Source organism: Eucyclogobius newberryi, unplaced genomic scaffold (assembly GCF_026437365.1).
Source record: "Eucyclogobius newberryi isolate DKJ021-1_F unplaced genomic scaffold, fEucNew1.0.hap1 SCAF_3, whole genome shotgun sequence".
Lineage (NCBI taxonomy): Eukaryota > Metazoa > Chordata > Actinopteri > Gobiiformes > Gobiidae > Eucyclogobius > Eucyclogobius newberryi.
The window spans coordinates 27,374,393-27,389,810 of NW_027315945.1; the positions used below are offsets into that span (position 1 = coordinate 27,374,393).

Consider the following 15,418-nt stretch of genomic DNA (forward strand, 5'->3'; position numbering starts at 1 on the left):
TATTATTATTATTATTATTATTATTGTTATTATTATTACTATTAGTGTTATTATTATTGTTATGTTTTCTGTTAAATTATGTCCCAAATCCTTAAAAACATTCTTCAGGATAGAAAATCAATATCACCATAATCTAAAACCATTAATAACGTGTAGCCATATATTAACTTGCACACAGTAAAAATTCAAAGGTAAAAATGCAAAATTCCTGTTTTTATTTTATTTTATTTTATCAAACCGGAAAGCGCCACCCCTGTATCTGATTTGCTGGGACAGAAGGCGGTCCTCTGTGAGTCCGAACACTTGATTGGATGAAACGCCTGTCAGTAAAGCGCGCAGCCCAGCGTCACGTGTAAGGTCAAGAGAAAGGAAGCATGGCCGCTGTGCTGAGAGGATCTCGGTATTTGGTGGGAGGTTGCCTCAAACATGTGTCATTCGCCTTTGGTAAGAGGGTACACTCATTATTTGTCAGGAAACTAACTCGGGATGCAGCTTGTGTTAATGTTTTGTGATTTAAGGTGTATCATAGTGGTTAAAAGTAAATGTGCTATTACTGGTAAGCTTCTGGAGTAAGTTTGGTTTGGGGGTGACGGTTCTCAATGATTTCATTGCTGCAGCTGCACAAAATGTTTCACATGCACAATTAAAGGTAAAATCACCCCAAATTCAGCGCAAGAGATGTATGTATGTATGTATGTATGTATGTATGTATGTATGTATGTATGTATGTATGTATGTATGTATGTATGTATGTATGTATGTATGTATGTATGTATGTATGTATGTATGTATGTACAAATACAAAAACAAACAACGCTTATGTAATTCTCAGACAGTAGCAGCTGTGTTTCCCCTCAAATGTAAATGGATTTGCGTTATGTTTATGTGGTATTTAACATTTATCCTTCGTTTAGCCTCTGTCAGGTCTATGGCCTCCAAGACACAAGTGGGCTTTGTTGGTCTGGGAAACATGGGCAATCCCATGGCAAAGAATCTGCTGAAGCATGGATATCCAATCATTGCTACAGATGTATTTCCAGAGTCTTGCAAAGAAATCCAAGAGCTGGGTGCACAGGTACTTTGGCCATCTGTATTTAGATTTGATTTCTATGGATTTATTACACTGAATGTTATAATTTACCCCTTTTTTAAATCTGATTTATTTCTCAGATTGTGGATAATCCTGCTGAGGTAGCAGACAAGGCTGATCGTATTATCACAATGCTCCCCTCTAGTCCAAACGTTATAGATGTGTACACTGGACCCAATGGCATTCTGAAGTACATGTCTCCTTCTCGCATTCTCAATCCTAAGCATTAGGGCTGCACAATTTTGGAAAGAAAACAAAGCAGGTCTTTCTGATTATTACAATTAGAATTACCATTTATTATTTCATATCAGGATTCAGTTCATAGTGCACATAAAAAATAAACGGTAACATTTGAAATAATTGATTGATTGATTATAACTAACTCAAGAATCACGATGCATATTGTTTGTAGAAGACAAAATATGTTGTTCGTTGTCAAGATTATTGCCCAAATAGTTCCAGCCTTTGTGATTTTTCATAATGCAAACATTAAAATTGCAATTTTGATTAATTTGCAACAAATTGTGCAGCCCTGCTTTGCATTATCTGTACTATATCTAAACTAAAAGAGGAATTTGGGTGATAAAATGTCTTCTATTTTACAGAAAAGTGAAGAAGGGTTCTTTGCTCATCGACTCCAGCACCATTGATCCATCGGTTTCAAAAGAAATGGCAGCAGCAGCAGAAAAGATGGGGGCCGTCTTCATGGATGCACCTGTGTCTGGAGGTATTTCTCAGTTTTATTTAAACTTATTTAAATAATTGCATTGTGGGTTAAGCCAAAATGCACACAGTGCAATTGATGTGAAACCTAAATGTACATAATATTATTACATAATAATATCGGAAATACACTGTGGTGGTTACTCTTTGGTGTCTATTTCTGCTCCATAATCACCGCTTTCAAATAAATTGATATGTCATTGGCTTTGTTTTGAAATATGCTGTGATTGCACAGTAATGCTCGGTACTTCACCTTGAACGTGCTAAAACTATGCAGAGTAAGTATTTCTATTTGCTTTTGCAACATGACTCCAAGTTACTTACTCTTGACCTGTCAAACTTTAACCGCAGGCTGTAGATTAACAGTTTACTGTTTAATCCTGAAAATGAAAGTTACGACTGTAACTACGGTTCTATGAATCCCGGATGACCGCCAGAGGCCCTGGTGATTTATGTGAAAAACCACACTGGTGTTGTCGGACCGTACCATGACATGACGGCCGCGCAGGTGTGGCAAGAAATGGCGCAGCGCTAGCTCGACAGCCAAGAACTCCAGCACATTGATGTGCAGCCTGCTCTGCCTCTGGGACCATGACCCTTGCACCATCCGTGCCTGCCATGTCGCACCCCAGCCTAGGAGGGATGCGTCGGTGTACACAACCTCCCGTCTGGAAGGAAGAGGCCCCAGCGGAACGCCCTGTGTCATAAAGGCCTCGTTCCGTCACTTGCATAGAGACACCCGGCATTGGGGAGATACGGGTAGCCGCTGCCGCCTGTGATCCTGACGTGTGGGGTCCAGGTGTAGGCTATTGAGCCACATCTGAAGGAGGTGCAAAGACAGCAGCCCCAGAGGAACCACCGTTGCGGCCGCAGTCAGCTTGCCCAAGAGGCTTAGGAACAAGACGTAGGGAAGAGAACTCCCCTGTCGAAAGTCCCGCAACATTCCCAAAATATTGTCCACCCGCTTGGGCGAAGGGCGTGCAGTCGCTGTATGGGAGTCGAGGACCATGCCGAGGAAAGTTGCTACCTGTGACGGCACAAGGCAGCTCTTTGCCAAGTTCACCCGCAGCCCCAAGTTGGCCACGTGCCTGAGCACAGTCTCTGTATCTTGAAGCGCCTGCTCGTGGCTGGGCGCACAAATGAGCCAGTCGTCCAGATAGGGCAGAATCCGCAACCCCTGGGCCTGCAAGGGGGACAAGGCTGCAGCGACGCACCTTGTAAACACTCGAGGGGACAGAGATAACCCGAATGGCAGGACCCTGAACTGGAAGTGTTCTCCCCGGAAAGCAAAGCGGAGAAACTTCCAATGTGGCGGTGCAATGGGGATATGAAAATATGCATCCTTCAGGTCTACTGTTGTGAACCAGTCGCCTGGGGAGATCGCCTGGAGCACTTGTCTGACCGCCAACATTCTGAAAGGGAGTACCTTTAAAAACATATTTAGACCCCTGAGGTCCAGAACTGGGCGTAAATCGCCCGTCTTCTTGGGTACTAAAAAATAACTGGAATAAAAGCCCCCTGGATCCAGCAGGGGGTCCACAGGAACCATCGCCCCCTTGTCCAGCAAGGTGCGAATCTCTTGAGAGAGCGCCTGCGCCTTGGCCGAATCCTGAATAACTGTCATTCGGATCCGACCAGGAATAGGGGGCCGGCGGCAGAACTGCAGACGATACCCTTCGGACAGCGTGGCCAGCACCCAAATATCTGGGGAGTGAGCCGTCCAGTACTCCAGCTGTCCTGGGGAAAAATGTTCTACCGCCGGCCCTGTGGCCTCATCTGGAGGCCCCTCGACCCCGCCCGGGATTGTGGGGGCCACGGCCGGGCTGTGAGGAACGGGACGCACAGGATGGACGAAATCCAAAGCTTGGGGCCTGTTGCAAGTCTGAGTCATGATGGGGCGGTGGTGTATATCTCCGTGAAGAAACGGGAGGGGCGGCCTGAGCCGGTCGATGAGACCCCCGCCTATGAAGCCAAACCCCTGCCATCTGAAGTAGGCCTCGAAAATGCCTTTGGGTCTGTCCAACAGGCATGCAGTTCCTTAATGTACTCCTCCGAGGGAGGAACTGCAAAATGGGACGCTGCAGCCTGGCGCCGAAAGAAGGCGCTCGATGGTGCCGCCTCATCCCGCAGAACATCCAGCTTTAAGCGGGAAAGTGCCGTCCGCAAAGCCGCTCTGACAGTGTCACTGTCGGCCTGAGAGCCGGCAGAGGCCAGTGAGCCAGATTCTGAAACTCTGGAGCTCAGAAGGTCAGACTCCAGCTGGAACTGCGTGTCTGAAGCAGCCACAGATATGACGTCATCATATACTGAGGCTGTGCCATGCCCCTCATGCCATTGTGCCACCACCCGACTGGCATCAGTCTGGAGAGTCTGGATAACTGCCCGCATTTGGGCCAGTTCAGATGTCAGCGTACTCACTTGAGCCGCTAACTTCCCGGGGCCCTTCTTTTTCTTAAATGGGGGGCCGCCTTGAGTAGCCGTGGACGGCCGCTTGAGGCCCCCAGTCTGGCCAGCTGGTAACTGACTCGGAGGCGCTACAGACAACCAGTCTGAAGCGTCCTCGAAAGCCGCCAAGCGCGCCACGCGCACAGACCGGGGCATAACTGAACAGTTGGAGCAAGCATCATCGGAGAGTGCCTCCCGAAGATATCCACTCCAAGACAAGCAGGGCAGAGATCATGCCCATCTTCAGGCTGCAGCGGCGCCAGGCAGGACCGGCAGCACAGGGACTCCAGCATGATAAGACCGGAGCCAATAGAGTCGGGTCGAGCGGAACGCCACTAGCGACTCTAAGATGTAAAACCTCTTACCTACCCCGGTAAGAGGAGCGCAGCGGGGTCAGGTCGAGCAGTGAACGCCACTAATGACCCGCTATATGAGGGTACACCGCGGGGTCAGGTCGAGCAGGGAACGCTACTAATGACCCGCTATGTGAATGAGACGCGCTGGATCAGACTGAGCTGAGCACGCCACTAATGACCCAATGTAAACACAAAACCAGTTACATGTAACCACCAGGTCGAGCCGAAAACGCCACCGCTGGTGTGTAACTGGCTGAAAACAAAGCAGTTCAGAACTAATGACCCGAACACGGCTATAGTTTGAACTTAGAGCCGCGCGGCTGTATCAGTAAACCAAACAACTGGCTTTAGCACGGATAAACACAGAACCGGGTACAATTGTACGGTTCAAATTCAACAAAAAACTACCGAGCGCACGGCTATGGCGAAATGCATTAAAGGGGTACTTACCAGTCGTAGAAAACAATGTAAATATACCTCCTATTGCAACAGGTCCGACATGCTTGTGCAGCCCCAGGAGGGTGAGCAAACTCGCTGCACCGACTGTACCACAGTCACAGGGCTAACAGGCTACAAGCGGCAAAACGAACCAAACTTTGTGGGAAAACAGCAATATTAACCGAACAACCACGTATACAACCTGCATGCGAGAAGGTGAAAAGGGGACTGAGCTCCCAGTGTCACGTGACTATATAGACTCACGTGAGCCACCGGGGGGTCAAAGGTGACTTTTTTTTTTGTTATTAATTCTCGACCTGTGTATGCGCAAGGATGATCATCCAGTGCTTTATGCACCGCCTCTGGTGGTCAGTAGGGATGAAATAGAACTGAATTTAAAAGTCAAACATGGGAAAAAGTCTGTATAAACATTGGCAAGGGAAAGAAGTATGTATGGACAGTGTTGATCATTGCAATATTTAGTATTTTATAGTTTTAAATCAAATGTTGTTGCTATTAGGAGTACCTATAGATTTTTGAGAACCTTCCTAGATAAGTGGGTGGGTCTGTACAGCACATGCAGTAAAACTCAACAACACACGGGCAGTGCAGAACTGCTGTGACTGAAGCCTATACCAGTGACTTGGAGCCTTAGGCGGGGTACACCCTGGACAGGGGCCATCGCAGGGTTAACACAGGACTCACACTCACACTTTCCCTGCATGCATGTGTTTGGACGGTGGGAGGAAGCTGGGGCACCCAGTGAGCACCCAAAGTAACACGGAACACATGCAGACTCCACCCAAAGAGATCATGTGATGTTGGTTTGGCCCTGTAACAGAACCCATGATCTCCATATTGGGAGGCTATGTGATAAAATGTGAATATATGATTATTTCTGTGATGTATTTTATCTGCATAATAGTGATATTTTATCTGCATCCTTAGTCTAAGAGAAGAATGGGTGTGTGACAAACTGCATTTGTGAAGGGGTCGTAAAGATGGGCCAAAGGATGTTTACCCTAGGGGGGTGACAGCCCAGAGGAGTTTGGGTAATGTTTACCCAAGGCTTGATCTCTACGGAAAAATACCAAGTGCCTTGATGTGAGGCTGACCAATGAGAAATGTGACCCGCCTATTCCAGAATATCTAATAAAACCAACCAGCATGGGAAAAAAACGAGGTGAGACGCAGGAGGATCACGCAGGCTGCTTACCACAGCTTGCGTGATCAGTCCCCGCGTTTTCTCCCAAGCTTGCCACACAAATGTCTAATATTTCTGTGTCGTTTTATATTCTAAGTTGAATTGTGTTCTCAATGTGTTACGGAATAGCATCGGTGTATGTCTCCTCCCAAGGACATTTTCTGATTCCATGACATTTTCTGGTCCTATCGAGCCGGACGACAAGCAGCCCCTTCGCGGAGATTGACGGGTGAATCGGTGAAAGTCTGTGTGCACAGCAGAAAAGTCCACTTTTCCCGTGGCCGCCCATCGCACCTCATTCTCCGCGAGGAGAGCGCGTCGTTTCGAAGCAGCAGGAGAACACAGGCGACGAAGAAGGTCAGACAAAACTTTGTGTGTGAAAAAGAGTTAGCCATAAAACGTTTTATGCATTAGTTTTTAATATTTCTGAAAAATATTGGTTAGCTTTCGAGCATCAGTTTTTAATATTTCTGAAAAATATTGATTAGCGTTAAGCAATTAGTTTAATATTTCTGAAAAATATTGGGTTGGATTTGTGTAGATAAGTTTCTCACATAAAGGAGTTAAATTGCTCACCACGAGTTAAGTTTCTCACCGAAAGAAAGTTATGCCTTATGCCGAGTTGTTACTGACATAAAGATGTGTGAATGTAAGCGCTGTGCACGAGCGAAGCGAAGTAAGAGAGAAGTGTGAATGTGTGAATGAGGATTAATAAGTGATTAACTAAACAAGTGTGAATCACAATTAATCATACATGGGTCACAAGGCGTTATTCTGAGAGATCTAAAATTTGCAGTCACGGGTGAATCTTAAACACCACGTTTATGTCCGGAGGAATCTAATAAGGAATTTTCTCTAGAAGCTTGACATTGACCGTGACTGTAAAGCAAGTAGCATTTCTCTCAGACGACCGAGACCACATAATGCCAAAATTATCACCCCAAACTGTAAAAAGACAAAGGAAAAGTCATAAGAGGATTTTGGAGGGAGACTTCCAGTATGCTCAGATGACGTGGCAGAGAGGGGGAGATAAGGGGGGTCAACAAGACAGGAGAAGGGAAAGCAGTTCAGAGGACGCTCTGAACTGATGAAATAAGTAAAACTAAACTCGGCTGGTTTTAAATTTTTAGTATTTGAGAGCTCTGTAGAACAAATTTTAAGGGTTTTTGTTTGGATTGACAACCATCAATTATAAAGATTGTATTAAATTTGAGATGAAGAGATGAAGATTAATTCAGATTTTTATAGATGGGCAATTTTTTGGGGGAATGTGATCACAGACAAGACAGGACACTTCCTGTCCCCGACATAGAAGACAAAAGTTGTGTTTTTTACGGTATTGTGTTTTGTTTTTTTTAGTGCACAGAACAAACTTACGTTTTCATTTGTTTTTTATTTTTGGACTTGATGAAAATTATCTTTTTGGACTTAATGCATGACTACATGAAAGTACAGGACGAAAAGACAGTGTTTTTAAATTTAGGATAAAATGCAGGCACAGGCCTGGAAGTGATGATATGGGTAAATTAGTGACTACTGAAGTTTTTGGACATAGAACGGGCAGTAAGTAAAGTGATAGTAAAAGTTATATCAGTAACTTATTTGTATTATCATGAGGAAACCTCGTATAGCATGTAGACGTTAGTGAAGGAATAAGTTAAATAGTGATGTCTAATGCCGTCCAAAGACATGACTGTGTCATTAACTAAAGGCAAATGACACCAAGTCATAAAGAATAGTCAGAGATAAGGGGCTATTGACTGGCAAAGAATCTGGAGGACTCAGGATGGAGCAGATGTTGTTATCTTTACGGATCAAAGGGACACCAACGGCAACACCTCAGGGGGGGTTGACTGATGAGTAATAGGAAAAGTTAACATTAACAGGGAAAGAATTTGACATTCTAAAGTAAATACCTGAAGGATTGTGGAGATTTAATCAAGAATTGAATAGATTTAAATTAGACAATATCATCTAACTTTAGACGCTATAGAAGTTATGAAAACCAGTGATAACAGGACTTAAACATAAGACTCAGGACGGAGGCAAGAGATGGTTAGACTGCAAGAAAGAGAGAAAGTAAAAGCAGGTTACAAGTGAGGGTAAAGAGTAAGTGAAAAGAGAGAAAGAAAAAGCAGGTTTAGAAATTTTGGAAATGGGTGTTTCCTCCGTTACGAGAGGGGGAAAGACGGAGGGGGGGAAAGACGGAGGGGGGGAAAGACGGAGGGGGGGAAAGACGGAGGGGGGGAAAGACGGAGGGGGGGAAAGACGGAGGGGGGGAAAGACGGAGGGGGGGAAAGACGGAGGGGGGGAAAGACGGAGGGGGGGAAAGACGGAGGGGGGGGAAAGACGGAGGGGGGGAAAGACAAAAAGTAGGAAAAGAAGGGGAAAAAAGGGTTGATAACAAGAGACGTGCCTTATGGACAAGGGGAAGGTTTAGAATCATTTTGATTTTAATACACATAGACTTGCTAGAACAAACTAATACACAATGTTGTAAAGCACCACATGAGCAGGTGTGAGAGATTGAGTTTGGATCTCACCTGAAGCACATATAGAAAATTAGCACATATTACATTAGATGTGTGACCTTATACAGGCCACACAAACAGAGGAGATGTGAAATTATTAATTGTGTGAAGAATTCTAAGTTGTGAACTGACCCTTATGGCCAGCTCAATGGGGGAATTATTGAGATAATTATTATTGTTTGATGTATTTGAATCACCCGCACGCACGCACGCGTGGACACCAGACTTTTGGAGTTTGAAACATTTGGAGTTTGAAACATTTGGAGTTTGAAACATTTGGAGTTTGAAACATTTGGAGTTTGAAACATTTGGAGTTTGAAACATTTGGAGTTTGAAACATTTGGAGTTTGAAACATTTGGAGTTTGAAACATTTGGAGTTTGAAACATTTGGAGTTTGAAACATTTGGAGTTTGAAACATTTGGAGTTTGAAACAAATGGTGGTAAAACAGATAGGTTTGGGCAGTGTAAGATTACAGACATAGACTGATTGACCCACACAGGGTGGGGGCCCAGCGCCGTGTAAGGAGGGGCTCAGCCAGGGATGTGACCACAGAACTGTGAAAGGTCAAGAGGTGACATTGCGGAGTTGGAGTGACAGACGCAATTCCATCTCTTCCTTGATTACATCCTGGATTAGTGAACGTTGTTAACTATCTGGATTATTGAATTTTGTTTAAATGTAGAAGTTTGAGAAATGGGCCATATCTCAAAAAAGATGGATATGTATGTGTAAACAAATATTCCGAATCAATAATTACTAAAAAAAATAAAAAATAAAATTGTAAACAAGAAAACTGTTTGAAATACACTGAATTGTCGAAAAGACTTTGTTTATCACCGCAGAGAACGTGTTGGAGATGTGGTGTTTACAGAGACGAGTCAAGTGGACGGAGCCACATCGTGTCGTCCTCACACCAACCATTGGAGGGACGAGAACATGGGTGCTCTCATGGGAAAGCGAGAGAAATGTCTGGACAACACAGCGGCAGATCCATAACATCGCAGACGCAGGACTTTGTTTGTATGAGTTTTGTCCAGAGTCTACGGTAGAGTACGATACTTTGCTACAATGGATGAGGAGACAGATTCTACAGTACGCAAAGTGCTATACTCTGCTACGATGAACGAGAGCCAGAGGCTACGGTGCGCAGAGTACCATACTCTGTGGAAAAAGAATCAACAGTTATCATCATCACAGCGATGACGATAATATGGGTGCTGAACACCTGTATTATGCACCGGACAATCGATCAACATACAATGGTGTGTCACAACTGTGTATGCCGGTAAATGAAACATACACAGACATGGAAAATAGAGGGAAGAAAATAAGTAATCAACATGAAAGGTTATGAAATGTGTAATGTATAATGTACAATGTACAATTCACATGACAGAGGCTGAAGAAACACAATGGCATATTGTTGCCACCGTTGTTTACACTAAGAGTTTTTTATCTGCTACAACATAACTACATGCAATGTTAATGAGATTATGAATTTAGATGGGAAATGTACCTGTTCATATGTGTCATAGGTGTGACCGAAGCGAGCTGCGGAAGAAGGTCTCTTAAGAAACCAAGCGAGGACGTATGGTGATGTGGGGACACTTGTGGGACGTTGTGCCTATGTATCCCTTTTGTGGCCAGCCATGGTCATAACAAAGACCAGCATCACCCAGAACCATACCGCAGGGTCAAGGTCGAGAGGTTAGTGGACAATCTGGTTCCAGTAGCACCTGATACTACGTATTTGATTCTATTGGGGTGTCCAGAGAGGTCCCTGACGAGTCAAAGTGACTGACCAGAGAGCAGCGGGTTTAAGGGCTTTACGCCTGTACTTCTATATTTCCCATCACACCGCACAAAATTATAGACAAGATAAATTGTCTGTCTGTCAAATTACAGAGATTGACCAATCTGACTCAAAATTTAGGACAGTAATGCTGTAGACATGTTGTGGGCCGAGAGAAAAGAAGTGTTTTCAATGTTGAGAACTGTGCTTAAACTTTTTGAGTGTAAAAGTGTCATTTTAATACCTATATGAAAGACATGTTGAAAACTGAAAAGAATAATGTGTTTGGCATATGAGACAGTAGACTAATGCTTTGATAAACAGGAGGGAAATGTGATAAAATGTGACTATATGATTATATTTCTGTGATGTATTTTATCTGCATAATAGTGATATTTTATCTGCATAATAGTGATATTTTATCTGCATCATTAGTCTAAGAGAAGAATGGGTGTGACAAACTGCATTTGTGAAGGGGTTGTAAAGATGGGCCAAAGGATGTTTACCCGAGGGGGGGTGACAGCCCAGAGTAGTTTGGGTAATGTTTACCCAAGGCTTGATCTCTATGGAAAAATACCAAGTGCCTTGATGTGAAGCTGACCAATGAGAAATGTGACCCGCCTATTCCAGAATATCTAATAAAACCAACCAGCATGGGAAAAAAACGAGGTGAGACGCAGGAGGATCACGCAGCTACAGCTTGCGTGATCAGTCCCCGCGTTTTCTCCCAAGCTTGCCACACAAATGTCTAATATTTCTGTGTCGTTTTATATTCTAAGTTGAATTGTGTTCTCAATGTGTTACGGAATAGCATCGGTGTATGTCTCCTCCCAAGGACATTTTCTGATTCCATGACTGGCTAGAGCGCTAACTGCTCTGCCACCGTGCACTTTGCTTCACAGCTTTTGTTGTTGTGCCTTTTTAAGGCATCCGTTTTTCTTTAATATATTAAAGAAAAATATTAGCTATACACATTACACGTTGTATAACTAAGGGATTGTCTCGCCAATTCCATTGGAAATCAATAGAGAAGGAGCAACACCAGTTTTATTAATAGTTAATATATCCATATCGTATGGATAAAAATCACAATTTCAGATTTTAAATCTGTGCCATATTCTTTTTATTTGTTAAATTTACAAAAATGAATTAAAATGGAACAAATATTAAAATGCCATGGTCAATATGTCAAGTGTTCATCCCTGAACTTTGTTAACTCCATCTGTTTATTGTTCTATTGTCATTGAAACATGAACTCTGCATGATGGTAGAGCTTGGCAGTTTCCAGTTCAATTTATTTTTGTAACGCCCAAAATCACAACAGCAGTTGCCTCGAATGGCAATAGTGAAATAGATAAGCCGATTTAAACAATGTTCACAGGAAATCCATCCCTTGTCCTTACACCCCTTGTCCTTACTCCCTCCTGCTTGGCAAGGAAAAACTATGAAACGTTTTGGGGGAAAAGCAGAAACCTCAGGAAGAACCACAGTGAAGGAGAGATCCTACTCTCACAGATGGACAGGCTGCAGATGGTCCAGACTGACACGCTTCCATTTGCAGATGGACTGAGGACCCAGAACCATTCAGGAGGAGAGAAGTGCTTCATCTAACAAGACCATTCATCTAAAGTAGAAACCGTTCCTTCAGGCAGTTGGAGAATCCGGATTTACAGGCCAACCAGGAAATGCATAGTTTGCTCAGTGCACATTATCGACCCTTCCAATAAGTGTCTGTACTGGCTACAAACAACAAAGATATAGACTGTTAACTCGAGTACCAAGCTTTGTGAGTCGAGATGGTCCCAGGAATCTGTGAAAGCTCAAAATTGCGTCTAGTTTGCAGCATTAATCCAAGAGTTCTGTGATGCTCCGGTGTTCTCTGAACAGGGGAATAATGTGCATGCATCGCTGTTGAAGGCCTTTGAGACTGTTTATAAGTGTCTTTCCTCTTCCACAAATTAGCACTGAGCACTACTCAAGTCGAGGTCCAATATAAGCCTTATAGATGCGTGTCAAAATGGAGCTTAAATTTCAAGTCATAAGGGTTTTGCGTCACTCGAAGGAAATATTGTGACACTCAAATAACCCGATTGTCTAATAGATTCAATGTATTTCTCAAAAAATTTAACTCTGCACAGCTTTTTATTTATCCAGATCAATGTTGGGAAAACACTTTTGTATTTCAGATTTTGTTTTAATTACCGGTACTCCTAATTGATCCAGCAATTGGGGGCGATTGAAAAAAGATGGGTTTAAATCTGAAAATTCCTAAATCTAAAATCCAAACGTCACAAGATTTCATGAAATACTACACTGATTTTGGCCCATCTCCAGTCTGTCTGAAACCCAAACACAATGTCTAATGTTACTAACTGCAGCAACAGTTAAGTCTCATTTGTTTCTGATTTTTGAACACAGTTATTATTGAATTTTTCCCCCCCCCACAGATTGAGTATCTTTTGCAGGCCCTAAAAGATAAGCATATTGTTTCCCTTGTGAGACCTGTCAGATCTTTTAAATGTTATGTAAATGTTTCAACTAAAGCCGAAATATCTGCTTTTGTCAATTTATTTGTCCAAAGCTAAGCTTTGCTCTTTCCCCCATCTTTAGTTCCTGTGTGGGATTGTAATTAACATGCATTTCCAGGTGTGGGAGCTGCCAGTTCGGGAAAGCTGACTTTTATGGTAGGAGGAGCTGAAGAAGAATTTACTGCTGCCCAGGAGTTGCTCTGCTGCATGGGAGCGAACGTGGTGTTCTGCGGTCAGGTCGGGACTGGACAGGTATGACCCAATAGTCATCAACACATAAAGAGAAAGTCCTGCTTTTTAATACAACTTAAATACATTTTCTCTCTAGGCTGCGAAAATATGTAACAATATGCTTTTGGCCATTGGAATGATTGGTACATCAGAAACTATGAATCTTGGAATCAGGTAAAGAAATGAGACTTTTTTTTTTTTTTCTTGTTTGACTCGAAGACAAAGTTGACTGTTCTGCTTTACTTCTAGACTTGGTCTTGAGCCCCAACTTTTGGCCAAGATCCTGAACATGAGTTCAGGCCGTTGTTGGTCGAGTGACACATACAACCCTGTGCCTGGAGTAATGGAGGGCGTCCCATCTGGAAACAACTACCAGGGCGGCTTTGGCACCCAGCTCATGGCCAAGGTTTGGAGTAACAAACTTGTTGCAGATTTTAGAAAACAAAAAACATATTTTGCAATATGTAACGACCAAGAATTTCTGGCTATTTTAAGTATCAACCCTTATTTTAGCAATATTTTTTTTTAAATGTATTTTAAACTGATTAATCTAAATCTAATCATTATAAAAATGTAAGATGCACATAAGGACGTTGACTTTATTCCAATTTTAATGTATACAATGTAATGTTTCCAATTAAAAACTTATACAAACTTAAGTTTTTTTTAAAATTATAATATTTAACCTTTTTGTTTTTTCTATGAAGATCCATTGAGATACAATATTTCTTCTGCCAATGAGTCTAGCTGATTCTCATAGTGTGTGGTTTTGTTATATTGTTGGCTGTATGTTTTCCATCAGGATCTGGGACTGGCTCAGAACACAGCCACCAACACGAGGACTCCGGTGCCTCTGGGCTCGCTTGCTCATCAGATCTACCGTATGATGTGTGCACGTGGCTATGCCAATAAAGACTTTTCCTCAGTGTTTCAGTTCCTGCGGGACGAAGAGGGCCAGTGAAGTAACCTCCAAATATGAACCAGGCCCAGAACAAGTGCAGCCGAGTCAAAGGTGCTGTTTGGTTTTTTTCAGCACGTGAGCGCTTCTTGGAAATCATGCTTCTGGTCAAATAAACTTAAATTTCAACACTCCTTGATAGAGAATGCAGGAAAACTGGGGATTTAGAGCACTTACAGGAAGAGCCACAACACAAAATAAGCAAACCAATATGCAGAATCTTTTTCTTTTCTTTTTCTTTTTTTTTTGCAATGAAGTCTGTTCTGTCTGTTTTAACTGGTGTTTATATTTGTCAGGTTTTATTCTTTAAACTTACTGTCCCTAGGAATGTTACTTTGAAATAAAAGTTTCTTCATAGAAAATAAAATATATTTTTCTGACTTTTATTTAATTAACCCACATTCATTTTTTTTATTTTTATTATCTATCATGTTCAGCCTTTTTTCTTTGATTAAGATTGAATCCCATGAATTTGCTATCGGCTGTGTCTTTTTTATTTTGTCCTGTCTAGTCTCAGGTTTAGAAGAAGCAGCAGCAGTTTTTGATCAAGATCCCCAAGAGCCACTGAGGGGCCAAGGTGCCACGGGTCATGCGATCACAAGACAAAACCATAAAAAGTCCATTAAGCTCTGTAGGCTAAGAGTCTGTTGTCATCTGCCTGATGGCTCCTGCAAACAGTGCGCTTTGGTGTCCGGCCTCCAGGACTGTGCCGTGAGACCAGACAGTAGACAGACTCGCTCCTACAAATGCGGCTGCTCAACCAAGTGTTTCAAATGTTCCTCTTTAATCAGACACCAGGACACTAGTTTAAAAAAGCGCATTTCAAGGTTATTAGACGAATTTAACATGGCTTTTGCGCATTTGCATTTTACTTGTAATTATGCCTAAAAGGTAATAAATGATGCGGTACAAAACCCGTGCCGCAAAACTTTGGAACTGGATAACAACTAAAACGAGTGAACGAGATGTAGTAGGCTTTTGTCATAGGCTGTTGTGTCTATATGTACAATTTTGGTCAGAAGAAAATGTTGATATGCCTGTGTTTTGCACGCTCAAGCTGAAAGTGAATTTGGATAGTAATGGCTCGTTCAATTTACAGCCTCAAAAGGTGAGAATGTT

The 15,418-nt window shown here is 42.8% G+C and overlaps 1 protein-coding gene across 1 annotated transcript; it reads left to right on the top strand.

The window, feature by feature from the left end:
• The first annotated feature begins 302 nt into the window (after positions 1–302).
• hibadhb (3-hydroxyisobutyrate dehydrogenase b) lies at positions 303–14,514 on the top strand. Its single transcript, XM_072461084.1, has 8 exons — positions 303–444; positions 915–1,075; positions 1,171–1,280; positions 1,696–1,817; positions 13,229–13,362; positions 13,439–13,515; positions 13,591–13,747; positions 14,144–14,514. The coding sequence occupies exons 1-8, from the start codon at positions 375–377 to the stop codon at positions 14,300–14,302; spliced, it is 990 nt and encodes a 329-aa protein (XP_072317185.1). The 5' UTR covers positions 303–374; the 3' UTR covers positions 14,303–14,514.
• Positions 14,515–15,418: the final 904 nt, after the last annotated feature.